The sequence below is a fragment of the Sinocyclocheilus anshuiensis genome, unplaced genomic scaffold (genome assembly GCF_001515605.1).
Source record: "Sinocyclocheilus anshuiensis isolate Anshui unplaced genomic scaffold, SAMN03320099.WGS_v1.1 scaffold1231, whole genome shotgun sequence".
Taxonomy (NCBI): Eukaryota; Metazoa; Chordata; class Actinopteri; order Cypriniformes; family Cyprinidae; genus Sinocyclocheilus; species Sinocyclocheilus anshuiensis.
In genome coordinates this window covers 2,108,868-2,123,211 of record NW_015536698.1, presented here as the reverse complement: position 1 = coordinate 2,123,211, position 14,344 = coordinate 2,108,868, and the positions used below count along the sequence as shown (strand labels likewise).

Below are 14,344 nucleotides of genomic sequence, written 5' to 3'. Positions count from 1 at the left end.
TGAATGTTTTTGCTAAATCGCTTGCAAATATAAGATTGTTAGGTCATACATACCCTGTAATATTAGAATAGGTACTCCTTAGTTTCAAAATACTTACAGTAGAAATAATTTGTAATTTTACAGATTATTACTCCTTTATTCCCCAAACTTCGCATATTGTTACCTTATACCTACACGGAGGTACTGAATACACTGTAATTACAAAAAAGTTACGCTGTAAATTCTGTTTACTTACGCAGTACATTGCGGGTTGTAATCTAAAGCGTTACCATTATTTCAGTATAAACAGTACATAAAAACGCTATTTAATCTAATTTTTGGTTACATTTTTTTTCTGGGAAAAAAACATAGGAATTTCACTATGCAGTAAAAGGACTTGGTACATGTTTATTATTACATTTTGGTTTGTGTTTCTTTAAGACTCTTTCCAAGTGGTTGTGAGGGGAAATGGATTTTTGCATGCCAGAAACATCAATCAGGTCCTGTGCAGCTTCAGAGTGAATGACACAGCTACACTGAGTAAGTAACATTATTTTACAAACAGTCTTTTTAATGTTGCATTCTTCTTTTAAGCTCTATGAAAACACAAAAATAATGTGTGCAACATTCTTTTATTATATAAACGGACATTTCTGTTATAGCAATAATAAAGTATTTACCCTGAGAGTAGGTCTAAATGATGATTATTGGTGAAAATGTATCTTATTATTTTTCACGCAATTCATTTTCAGATGAAAGACCTGTCAGTGTTGAAGATACGCTCCTTCTTTGCCCTGCACCAATCTTAAATGAGGCTGGAAAGTAAGTGCACTTCATCCTGCCATTTTATAGCTTAATGCATTGGTACCCTTGAAAAAATTAGGGTCAATGTCGTTTGGAATTATTCTTATCAGTCAATCTCCACGCACCCTAACACATCGAGACAACAGGCATGTGGTGTAAAAAGCCCGAGATGAGTGTATAATTAGCCTCTCTGAGAGATTAGTCACCATGGGCTTGACCTGTGTGAAAAGTTCCCAGTGAGTGTGCATGTTAGCCCAGGGCTCTGGTGGTTTTCTGAGTTGAGAGAAAAGAACAGACAGTGAAATACAGAGCCGCTCGTATCCACATCAGCCAGAGCAGAGCCCCGGAGACTCACTACAGGTTACTTGCCAGGCCTTCTACAACAAATGAGCTGCTGCTGGCGGCTCATTTCCCTGTAAGCCCTCTGAATAATTATGTGTACCGCCGGCTGTAGACACCTTGAGGATTTCATCTGTCTTGTTCTTGTCAGGAAGATTCTTTGAGATGCCAATGAAGGAGCCTCTCATGACACCTTAAGCAAAAGAGGGCTGTTTTTCAACTCTGGGTCAGCCTACATCACTACACATTGTATTGCGTTGCATTTGCTAATGTGACACAAAAACAGCTGGTGTTAATATATCAATATTCAGCACTTTCCATTCATTCAAAACTTTGGATTGATTCATGTGTTTTTAGCATTATTTGTTATTGGATAAAATCAAAATTCACAGTTCTGGATTAATAATAATATTGCCCAAGAATATAGAATACGTAGTATTTTTATTTATCAAATCTCTCTAGAACACTGGTCAATTGTGCCATCCAGAAGTCAGATATTTCTTAATATTCTTAGTAAGATTTCTTAATAATATAATACTTTTTATTAATCAGCTCATCCGGTAACTGAAACCAGCACTATTTTCATTTCTCTCTGATCATGCAGAGAGTCTGATTTATTGATTAAAGTGAAAATTACCTCAAAGTACTTCAGTATTTATATTACTGAATATAATGAACTGTTCTTTTTATTAGTGAAAGCGTTATGATAATATTCAGGTAAGATAAAAAAAAAAAAAAGAATTCTTGCTCATATATTTATTTATTTATTTAGTGAACAGTTGTGTAATAATCTGGAGTGAAACATGCCAGATATGTGAATATGTAAATATGTGGAATATGTGGATTATGCAATGTAAATATTTGGATTATCCACTGTGGCAGGCGACCCCTAATATGTTATTTTTTATTTTAGTATTATGTATATACTATTCTAGTGTTTATTAATATTTTAGCCTTTTTTTAGTTTAGTTTTTAGTTTTTTATATTACTATTTAGTTTTTTTTTATTATTATTTTAAATTTCAGTTTATATTATATATGCAACACATGAGCAATGCATATAATGACATATGTTTTGGAGAGAGGAGAGTCTTTGCTACATACCCAGTGGTCTCTGGCAGGGATGAGCTAATGGTGGCGTGATGATTTTTAGATTTCTCGGGGGGCGTTCCAGAGGCGTTCGAAGACTGGGAGGAGACCGACTCATTACTGCCCACTGATGTCTCATCATTAACCAGGGCTGGACTCTCAGAGGATGGAGAGACTGTCAGAGCAAGGGAGCAAGCAGCAAGAAACAGAAAGAATGGTTAAGGGAAAAAACAAAACAATAATGCACAAAAGACAAAAAGAAAGACAATATAATATAGGAATGAAAAATACAGATACAGATACAGAGAGAGAGAGAGAGAGAGAGAGAGAGAGAAAGAGAGAGCCAAGTTCAGAACCATTCTTGACATTAATTCACACTATTCATGAATATGTTATGTGAATTCTCCATAGAAATGAGCTTGGTAGAGACCGACTCATTACTGCTCACTGATGTCTCATCATTAACCAGGGCTGGACTCTCAGAGGATGGAGAGACTGTCAGAGCAAGGGAGCAAGCAGCAAGAAACAGAAAGAATGGTTAAGGGAAAAAACAAAACAATAATGCACAAAAGACAAAAAGAAAGACAATATAATATAGGAATGAAAAATACAGATACAGATACAGAGAGAGAGAGAGAGAGAGAAAGAGAGAGCCAAGTTCAGAACCATTCTTGACATTAATTCACACTATTCACGAATATGACAATTTTTGTATTATTCCTCACCTCCAGGTATTTTAATAAAGGGGCTCACTATAGCTTCATTGCTCAGTCAGCTTGATTCTGGTTCTCAACACCCCCAAAAGCTTGGTCTCCATCATTGCATATTCATGGATGAGACATGCAGATAACTACATAGTTCAACGTTTAGTCAACCTTCACTGCATTTTATATAATCAATGAACTCTGAAAAAGTAAATAGTGAATGTTTAACATTCTATTAGTTGTCAAAATAAAATTAATTGCAACAGTTCTGTCATACCTAAATTGAACTCAGTACAAAGTAAAAGGAAAGGGGAAAAAAAAGTTCTCTTTTGAATCCCCATGTGCAAGAATGTGAAAAGGGGCGGAACGGAAGTCAACAGCACATATATGCCAGAATGTAAAATTAGTTATTTAATGCATTTGAATATGGTTTCATTTTCATACTTTACAAATTATCGAAAAAATGTGTGCATATTTTCTAGTACAAGTGCACTGTGCTCACATTTACTTGTGCATTAAATTACAAAAAAAGAAATTACATATCAGCTTGCGCCTTATATTGTGATCTCGAATTGCAGAATATTTTAGTACATGCATTTGAGAGACGTTCTTAAATGTGACACATATATACATGCATGCACAGTTTTGCAGCTTTAATAATCTTTTTGGTAATTTCATGACTTAACGGACGACACAACTATGACGTTGTACGCTCATAGTTTCTTGTGCGCTTTATTTATGATGAAGTGATATAGAGCGTGTGCCGCATATTCACGTACAGTTGAAGAGTGTGTGCCTTGAGCACAGTAAAACGGCTGACAGGACAGGAACGTTTGTTTTTCTATGTTTTACTGACATATAGCCTAACAACTTCTCATCAGACTGTTCACTGTTGTTCTACTGAAGCTCATTTAGCACCTGTACCTTTTCCGCACTCGTTTGACTTGCGCCTGGCGCTGAGGCGAAGTTGAAATGCGTGTTTGAAACGTCTCCTGTTTGTTGTGGTTGTAAAGAGATACGGTGGTTCCGCGTCTTAATAGACACATTTCTTGTCAAGAAAAAAAAAAGAGACAAAAACTGCAGTTGTGAGTGGGGTAGCCAAAGGGGTGGCCACCACCTAGCTCCGCCCCTGCATGAAAGAGAGCAATGTGAAAATTCTTCAAAACTTCTTTAGTGTTCCATGGAAAAAGGAGAGTAAAACAGTTCGGGAACAACAAGAAAATGAATAAATGCTAAAAAAAAATCTACATTTTTTGGTGAACTATCCCTATGTAAGAGGTGTCTGCAATCTTCATTAACAGCATGTTGTTAAAATAGACATCAAAAGAGCTCTCATGAGAGTTAAGCCTAAATAAGAGACCCACAGGCATGTTGCCCAATTCATTGTGAAACGCTCAAACTGACGTGCATCTGAACGAGTGGCAGCCATTCAGTGACAACACAGGAAACATGTTTTCATAATAGCTTCGGCTTCATTATAGTCACAGTATTTCTATTTGAACCCCAGACGGCCAGTGTGAGTGACGGAGGTTAGCAGAAGTGTGGAAGTCTCGACAGGGTTGAACAAAGGAATGAGAGAGCTGGAAGAAGGGATAGAAATCTGATACTGCTGTGAAATTCTGCAGACGACAGCAAAGCCTGCTCTCTCTCTTTTTCCATCTCAGTCTTTGCCCATTCCTCGCTCTCGCTCTCTCAGACTTTCTACCTCATCTTTCTCCATCCAGCCCTGCCTCTCTCTTGTTACCCTCTCACCCCTCTCTCTCTCTTTGCCCTCAAGTCTACACACTTTTCCCCCCTCGTTTCTTCTTTGTCTCGCAACTTTTCCAACTTCTCTCTCTCTCTCTCTCTCTCTCTCTCTATCTATCTCTACAGATGGACCTGAATGCAAAACCCTGTCTGTTGAGTGCATCTGGGGGTATCAGCAGTCTGGAGAGGAGAGAATCAGTCTGCTGCTCTGCAGAGTCATTCCTTCTCCTGAATCTCAATGCTTCGCTCACTTATTTCAACTTACATCAACACAACATCAAGGTCAAACGCAATATAATTTTGTCTAGGAATGCTGTATATTAAACAATCTGCTCATCTGCGTAATTTTGGATGCTGCTTCAGATGTGCTTTTCATCGACAAAATATATTGAGAAATATTTACATAATTACATATACTAAGTACACATACTGCAGTGATTACATATACTAAGTACACATACTGTAGTGAGCACTTATGCTGTAATATGTAATAAAACCATAATTCTGACATTTTGCTTATTTGCCTTGTAATACGTACTGCATTAAATTGCACAGTTGTTCATTTTGAAATCTCAGTTTTTAATTTAATAATAATAATAATAACAATTATGATTATTTTATACAAGTTCCTATTTCGTAAACACCTTTCCTATAGCCCAAGGTCATTTTGCAAAAGAGAATATCAAATAGTAAAAAAATCAAATCAATTAATGGATCCCAGTGTTTATTTTTAATTACTGAACTGAAATATGATCTTTGGGCACAACATTGCGCATAGTGTGAAAGCAATTCATCAGCCTGTTTCAAATGTAGGCTAAATAATTTAGAGATTATGAAATAATCTCACTTTTTCTCCCTTTGTCCCCCAGAATGAACCCCATTTTAGGATTAACCAGATTACTGTCATCTAAAGCTGATTAAATCAGCATTTTAACCTGTATTTTAGCCAAATGAGTATGGGGGTCCAATTGTATTTGAGCCATCAGAAAGAACAGCTAACTGAGTAGTGGCCAGTCAAAACAGACATGGCTCCCCCTCCTGGCTGTAGAGAGAAGTACACCAACTTCAGCATGGCAAGACCTTGTAGAAAAGTTCAAAATCATATAAACAGATTTCACTCACTATCTGCTCTCTATATTGTGATACTCCTGAGGTGCTAGTGGTGTCTTTAAACCTCGTGAACTGCCAACCTAGACAGCATTTTTTGGCAGCTCACTAGGTTTTGAGATGTGGCCACTCATATCCAGTGAGAAGTCTCACCTTTTCATGCTGTTCTATGAGAATCTCCACCACAATGTTCTGGAACTTAAGGTCCATAATGGCTGCCACTGTTTCTTCCTGTGGTCTCATGAGTGTGGGGCCAAACACTACGCCCAGGTTCGCCACTGTCATCAGGTTCTGTTTGCTGTTGTCAGCAACACTACACACAGAAAAAAATAAGTTATGATTAAATTACTTGAAAGATTGAACAAAACAAAAGATTGACATTACTGCACTTTATGTATTTTGATGAAAGGCAGCAAGAATGTTTTATTGCATTGTATTTGCATTTGATTGTGAAACTAGATGCAGTTAACCTTCCACTACAAAGTTTCTTCAGAGATAAAGTCCTCAGTCTCACTGTAATATATCTCTGCTGAATTTACTCTGGTTGTTAATTATAGAAAAAATAAAAGAAAAAAAAGAGGTGGGGAAAACCATTACATAAATGACTTTAAGAAGAAGAGGGTTGGCAGCATGTCAAAACTTTTAATTTAGTAATTAAAAGATCACAAGGATGAAAATTAAAACCTGCATGCTGAATGACTCAACCTTTTGGCTATCAGCCTCACAGATGGAGAATTTTTAGTCAGACTTCATTACTTATTATACTGTCTATGCAGGTAAATTTGTAAAATATCTAAAATAGTAACTTTACCGTCCTCTGGACAAAAAAATAGGTCCTCGTTCCTAGGTCATGATGAAAACAGTCTAGATGTTTTTATGCTTTGCTCATTTGGATCATTTGACATGGAACCTGTTTTTCTCCCTTTATTTTGGTTCATGTAGGCATATACTGTATGAATTACATTCAGCTCAAACAACAACACATTTTGAGTATAATAGAGTGTGACGAGTGGGGGCGGGGCTGAGAGCCGTGGGAATAAGGGAAAAAACAAAACAATAATGCACAAAAGACAAAAAGAAAGACAATATAATATAGGAATGAAAAATACAGATACAGATACAGAGAGAGAGAGAGAGAGAGAAAGAGAGAGCCAAGTTCAGAACCATTCTTGACATTAATTCACACTATTCACGAATATGTTATGTGAATACTCCATAGAAATGAGCTTGGTAAGTCTGTGTGTGTGCATGTGTCCGGTAGTATACTGTATGTGGTCTGGGAAAACTAAAGACTCCGTATTACTTCATGATCCAACTAGTAAAACATTTTTCATGATTCTTTTTTGTTCTCATACTGTCATCATATTAGTTCATCACATTCAAGAGTTTCAAACAAAGTTTTTTCAAGAAAAAATAAAAATAAATAAAAATGAGTTTAAGGATTCAAACTGCACCTTCTTTCAAAATAAATCCTGGTGTGATATTTTGATTATTTTCTCACCATTTCTCTTTCTTAATGCCTTTGTAGAAATTAATTGGCATGTCTTATTTTGAAACAGACAGTTTGTTATTGGTTTTAACACTCGTGTGTAGCAAAGTGACTGCTGCCATATACATTTAAACAAAAACACTAAGTGTTAGAGGTAATATAACCACTTATTGTGTTCTAACAACAAAAAAATACTTCTATCCTGTTCTGTCCTATATCCTAGTATTTTGCCAATATAAATTGTATAAATTATAGTATTTGGCTGGTCATGAGATTACATTAAGGGCGGCCATACTTTTCACCCAAAGTTTCACATATCCTGCACAAAACTAAAATCAAAATGCACAGAGGTCCTTTAAACCTGAAAATGCTGATTTCATGAATCCATTATAAATGCACAAATTTACAGTTTTCCACCTTAGTGTGTTTATGTTGGCAGTGGCCACATCCCCTTTCTATAGTAACATCCAAAAGTAGAGAGATTTCTACTAAACAAATAACCAGTGTTTACAATCTTGTGTGGAAAAGTGTGGTTAGTCTGACTCTGAAAACTGCAGCACTTTCAAACCCCACACACTTCTTGGAAAGCTTTGCAACAATGTGCTAATTCACTTTGTGAAAAAAGTTAATACTAATTTGAGTACACCTGCACAGCTGCAGAGTAAAAAAAGTAAAAAAAAAAAAAACAACAACTCATAACTGTTTAACTGAAAAGTGAAACTTGAGATATGGTCTGCTTTGTTCTGTACTAAAAATAAAAATCCTTTGTTCAAAACCAAAGGATAATCCTGCATTGATCCCAGTCTGAAATCATTCCTGTTGGGTGGTGTATCAAACCCAAATAGAAAATGTAACACTGGGAGACACATTTCTAAGCAGTCCAGGGTCACTAAGGCATCAGTTATCCACCTAAATATGGACTGGCAAACTACATCCTGTAGCCCAGAGTGACAATGGGTAATCAGCATGTTTCAGCAGAACATCACATCTGATTGCTCAGTGTGCAGTAGTCTTACAGTCATGAACCCTCACGGAGACAAAAGGTCAAACTCCACACGGGAATAAACTGCAAAAGGACTGCATAAGTACTGTACAAATGGTGATTTGACCACTAGGATTATCCAACTGAACATTTACATCTATGAATTGCTGCACGTCTTTAAAGTGGTAGCTTAACAGTTTATATATTATATATTGTATCTTCAGGCTCAGACGGAATCTGCAGACTTTTTTTTCCAGTATTTTCTGTAATTTTGGTGCAATACATATGAGAGTCTGTGTGGGTCTGCTTATCTTTATTTTTCCCTATATTATGCAGATGCAGGCTCTATATTATGTATTTGATAGCAGACATATGTGACAACTATAATTCCTTGTGGTGTTTTGCTTCACCTTACTGTGCTTAAAGCCGATTAGTCTCTCGTACCTGTTTGAATATCCAGCACCTGCGGGTTGTATACAGCCAGCGGGCGATTCTGCCGGCTGAGCCTCTTGGACTGTCTGGTTGGTGCAAAGAGGTGTGTAGTTGCTAAGGATGGGGAGCTGCTCGGAGCATGCCCGAATATCTAAAAGAACAAAAAGTTAGTGGGATTTGCTGGCTAGACTGCGTTGTTGTGTGTGTGTGTGTGTGTGTGTGTGTGAAAATCAAAGTAAACAGTCTGTTTAGAGCGATGCCTGCGGAGAAATGATGATTATGTATGTAAGTGCAAATGTGTGGTGGTAAAAACAAATAAAGATTCTGGATGTGCTCAAGACCTGTATCTTAAAGGAACAGTCAATCCACGCTCAAGCATTTCAAAACCTGTAGGACCTTCTGTCTTACATGAATCACAAAATAAGATATTTATAGTAGAATGTTCAAACTGCTCTTTTCTATATAGTAAATGATGATTATAACTGTTAAACAAGACTTTTAATCCAAGATTTCCAGGGAATAAGGATTTAATTTCACTCTGTTCCTCACTCAAAAGTAATGAAGCACCAAACTGAGCTTCTTTTCCTCCCAAAACACCAAAATGTTAAACTTAAACCCAAATTTATTAAATAAATAAATAAAAATTTTCCATTTATCCGAAAACCAAAACTGAAAATAAAGTTTATTAATTTTGGACAATTGTTTATGCTGTTCAGGGTGTCGTGTTCTCAGGTGATAAATTAGGCCAGTCGTATATTCTTTGGCAACAAGCCTCTTGATTTTTTAAAGATGAAAAAACTTTATATATTGTTACTTCAGCATTATTCTTGGTCACAGTAAAGTTGGTCACTTTTACTGACGAAAAAGATACTGACACAATCAAAACTCATCATTGGAGAAGTTCTAATTAATTGTCATTGTTTTGATCAATTTCAGCCCACCAAAACTTTCTGCCATTTTGGGCAGAATATTTTCAGTTGACAATTTTGTTTGGTGCATCGCTATTCAAAAGAAATAATTTTACTTCAGAACACTTATATAGCTCACAACTCATATGCACCTTTTTATTATACATTTTGTACTTTTTAGAGCTTGACAGCCGTGATGCAACAAGCCGGCGGTTAGGCAATGTAAGGCCAGCATCTTTTGGCCTAGTTTTTGCCGTGTTTTCTGCACCACTGGCACTAATTGGACCGCTGTCAGCAGCTTTTTAGCTGATTGAGCATGTTGAATCGCTGATGGAGCCTGACAGCGAGCACGATCATTCTTATTTGCTGTTCAGATTCGTGAACCAGTGCACAAGAAAAGACGAATGAGAAAAAAAGTGACGAAAGCAAGCAAACAATGAAGCTGCTGCTTTATTTACAATTTGTATATCCACAGTCCTAGCTCTTCCAGTTTCCCTTTTTTGAATGACAAATACAGACTACTGCCACCTGCTGGTATGGAGAGTTATATCCTCTCACGCAAGCTCAGAGCATATATACTAGTTTGCTGATGGTTGTAGTCTTTGCGATGTGTTAAAGCGCAACTTTTTGGCCTAGGTGTTGCAAGGCAATAACAGATGGCTTTTGGTGCCGCTAGTTCTTTGATGTCAGTTTGGTGATTCCCTTTTACTTGCATTGCATGAAAGCAGTGGCAGAGCCAGGATGTTTTCATAGGGGTGGCCAGGAAGGCTATTTGTGTTTGACTATAATGCACTGGGCTGTTTTAGTGTCTAAAACACAACTGAATACAATTAATTTGTACTTAATTGTAATTGAGATAGTTGTGAATTAGATCACTCCTCTCTCTCTCTCTCTCTCTCTCTCTCTCTCTCTCTCTGCAGATGGACCTGAATGCAAAACATTGTCTGTTGAGTGCATCTGGGGGTATAAGCAGTCTGGAGAGGAGCTAATCAGTCTGCTGCTCTGCAGAGTCATTCCTTCTCCTGAATCTCAACGCTTCGCTCACTTATTTCAACTTACATCAAAACAACATCAAGGTCAATATCATTTGGTCTAGGAATGCTGTATATTAAACAATCTGCCCGTCTACGTAATTGTGTATGCTGCTTCAGAAGTGCTTTTCATAGACAAAATATATTGAGAAATGTTTGCATAATTACATATACTAAGTACACATACTCTAGTAAGTTCTTATGCTGTAATGTAAAATAAAACGACTATAATTCTGACATTTTGCTTTGCTTATGCCTTGTAATACTGTGTATGATAAATACTGCATCAGATTTAACAGTTGTACGGTCTACATTTATTCAAATGAAATTTCTAAGCACTCTCTCTAATTAAGTGTTTGATTTAATACTACTACTACTACTAATAAATATTATTATTATTATTATTATTATTATAGTTTTTATTTCCTAAACATCTTTCCTACAGCCCAAGGTCACTTTGCAAAATAGAACATCAAATTGTAAAAATCAAATCAGTAAAAGTGATTAATAGATCCCAGTGTTTATTTTTAATTACTGAACTGAAATATGATCATCGGGCACAACACTGTGCATAGTTTGAAAGCAATTCATCAGCCTGTTTCAAATGTAGGCTAAATAATTTAGAGATTATGAAATAATCTCACTCTTTCTCCCTTTGTCCCTCAGAATGAACCCCATTTTAGGATTAACCAGATTACTGTCATCTAAAGCGGATTAAATCAGCATTTTAACCTGCATTTTAGCCAAATGAGTATGGCGGTCCAACTGTATTTGAGCCATCAGAAAGAAAAGCTAACTGAGCAGTGGTCAGTCAAAACACACATGGCTCCCCCTCCTGGCTGTAGAGAGAAGTACACCAAGCTCAGTATAGCAAAACCTTATAGAAAAATTCAAAATCAAATTAACTCACTATCACTCTCTATAACTCACTATCTGCTCTCTATAATGTGATACTCTCTAAGGTACTAGTGGTGTCTTTAAACCTTATGAGCTGCCAACCTTAGACAACTTTTTTTGGCAGCTCACCAGGTGTTGAGATGTGGCCACTCATTCTCCAGTGAGAAGTCTCACCTTTTCATGCTGTTCTATGAGAATCTCCACCACAATGTTCTGGAACTTGAGGTCCATAATGGCTGCCACCGTTTCTTCCTGCGGCCTCATGAGCGTGGGGCCAAACACTACCCCAAGGTTCGCCACTGTCATCAGGTTCTGTTTGCTGTTGGCAGCAACACTACACACATAGAAAAAAAAGAAGTTATGATTAAATTACTTGAAAGATTGAAAAAAGATTGACATTATTGCACATTATTTGTTTTGATGAAAGATAGCAAGAACGGTTTGCATTGTTTTTGCATTTGATTGTGAAACTATATGCAGTTAACCTTCCATTAGAAAGTGTCTTCAGTCTCACTGCAATATATCTCAGAAAAACTTGAAAACACGATATTTTGAATGAATTAATTAGTAACTTAAAGATCACAGGGGTGAACATTAAAACCTTCTGTTTGCTGTTGGCAGCAACACTACACACATAGAAAAAAAAGAAGTTATGATTAAATTACTTGAAAGATTGAAAAAAGATTGACATTATTGCACATTATTTGTTTTGATGAAAGATAGCAAGAACGGTTTGCATTGTTTTTGCATTTGATTGTGAAACTATATGCAGTTAACCTTCCATTAGAAAGTGTCTTCAGTCTCACTGCGATATATCTCAGAAAAACTTGAAAACACGATATTTTGAATGAATTAATTAGTAACATAAAGATCACAGGGGTGAACATTAAAACCTGCATGCTGAATGACTTTTGGTTATCAGCCTCACAGATGGAGAATTTTTAGTCAAACTTCATTACTCATATTGTCCATGCAGGTCAATTTGTAAAATATCTAAACAGAGTAAACTTTACCATCCTCTGAACAAATGGGTTCATTTGGATCATTTGACTTGGAATCTGGTGTGTTTTTCCCTTTAGTTTGGTTCATGTAGGCATATACTGTATGAATTACATTAGCTCAAACAAAGACATTTTGAGAGAGTGCCCTTCGATAAAATAAATACAATACAGTTCAAATGTTTAAAGTTTTTTAAGAAAATAATACTTTTATTCAGCAAGGACACACGACACTGATCAAAAGCGACATTAAAGACATTTAGAATGTAACAAAAGATGTATACTTCAAAGAAATGCTGTTCTTTTGAACCTTCTATTCAAAGGATACTGAAAAAAATGCATCACAGTTTCCACAAAAATATTAAGCAGCACAACTGTTTTCAACACTGACAATAAGAAATGTTTCTTGAGCAGCAAATTAGCATAAGAAGGATCATGTGACACTGAAAACTGGAGTAATGGGTGCTGAAAAATACATTATTATTAAATGTATTAAAATAGAAGACAATTGCATAAAATTGTAATAATATTTCACAATATTAGTGTTTTTTTACTGTATTTTTGGTCAAATAAATGCAGCTTTGAAGAACCTCAAACCGACCTCAAACGTTTGAACAGTACTGTAAACCTGATCTTTAAGCTTTGGGGGAGAAAAAGAACAAATCTGTAGACTGTCAGTATGTCACTATATTTCAAAACCAAAATGCATTCTTCCTCTGCAAATGGCTATAAATGCCTATTTTGAGAAACAGGTGACACTTCTTTGAAAATTCTGAAATGGGGGAAAAAAAAAAAAAACTCATTAACATTCTAAGCAATAGGGAGACAATTTGCTATTATGTAACTTTAATAACAAATTTTGGTCTGAACACTTTTGTCCCTGTTTCAGAACAATGCAAACAAACTACAGGTATCAAAATGTCAGTTGACCACTTTCACAGGGTGCACTTTGAAAATAAATACGCCACACACAGATAACAACAATTAATCACCTCTCTAATTCCAATTCAGATAACATGGCAACATTACACTTTTTCCTCTCCATCTAACCCGATCTAATCTCTTACAGAAGCTGCTGCATAACTCTCTTCTCTAAGTGGGCATTTGCTGGTTGGAATGGAGAGGGACAGGACTTGTTTTCTCTAGAAAAGAAGTTGTGATCTAGATAACAGCATGGACCGAATGAAAGTCCATGTGGAGTTTTCTCTTTGCTCAGTCTCTCTTCTCTGCAGAGTGCTGTTTGTCTGTTTGCTCTGTTGCTCAGCAACAGAGGTAGCCTACATACGTTTCTACGGGTGCTGCCTGTAGGAAGGTGTGTTTTTGTGTACAGACGGTAAGAACGGAATGAGGGAGAAAGTTGGAAATAATGATAGAAAATAGTGGCTGACAGCCGAGAGAAGTAAAAAGGTTGGAGAAAGAAAACAGAGAATGTGCACACACACACACACACACAAAAAATAATAATAAAAAATTGTGTATACAGATAGAAATATAGAGAAAAACCAGTTTCCACTCACTTGGCAAGATGCTTGGTAACCAGACTGAGCACTAATCTGTTCCTCTCTGGCAGTTTATGAACCAGACAGTGAATGGCCTGAACTCTAGATTCTGGAGTAGCGCTCTCTGTGTAGACAAAAAAAAAGTAAAAAGACAAAAAAGGGGAGGGGGGATTGGTTTAGAAGACGGCATGTAATATGCAGTTTTACAATTTATACCTATTAAACCTACATGTACACGCTTAAATATGTATAATTAGATTTATAGACAAATATATATTGATCCTATGTATAAATACTTTCAAATAAAAATGTATATTTAAAATATTTATTTTAATTATATT

The 14,344-nt window shown here is 36.2% G+C and overlaps 1 protein-coding gene across 1 annotated transcript in view; it reads right to left on the bottom strand.

Annotated features, from left to right (window-relative positions):
- LOC107654979 (rho GTPase-activating protein 10) overlaps positions 1 to 14,344 on the bottom strand; it is an 84,698-nt gene that overhangs the window by 14,873 nt on the left and 55,481 nt on the right. The window contains exons 17-20 of the mRNA XM_016442351.1: positions 14,022 to 14,127; positions 11,681 to 11,840; positions 8,683 to 8,821; positions 2,226 to 2,385 (exon numbers count right to left, since the gene is read on the bottom strand). Coding sequence (XP_016297837.1) covers positions 2,226 to 2,385; positions 8,683 to 8,821; positions 11,681 to 11,840; positions 14,022 to 14,127 — 565 coding nt within the window. The remainder of the gene's footprint in view (positions 1 to 2,225; positions 2,386 to 8,682; positions 8,822 to 11,680; positions 11,841 to 14,021; positions 14,128 to 14,344) is intronic.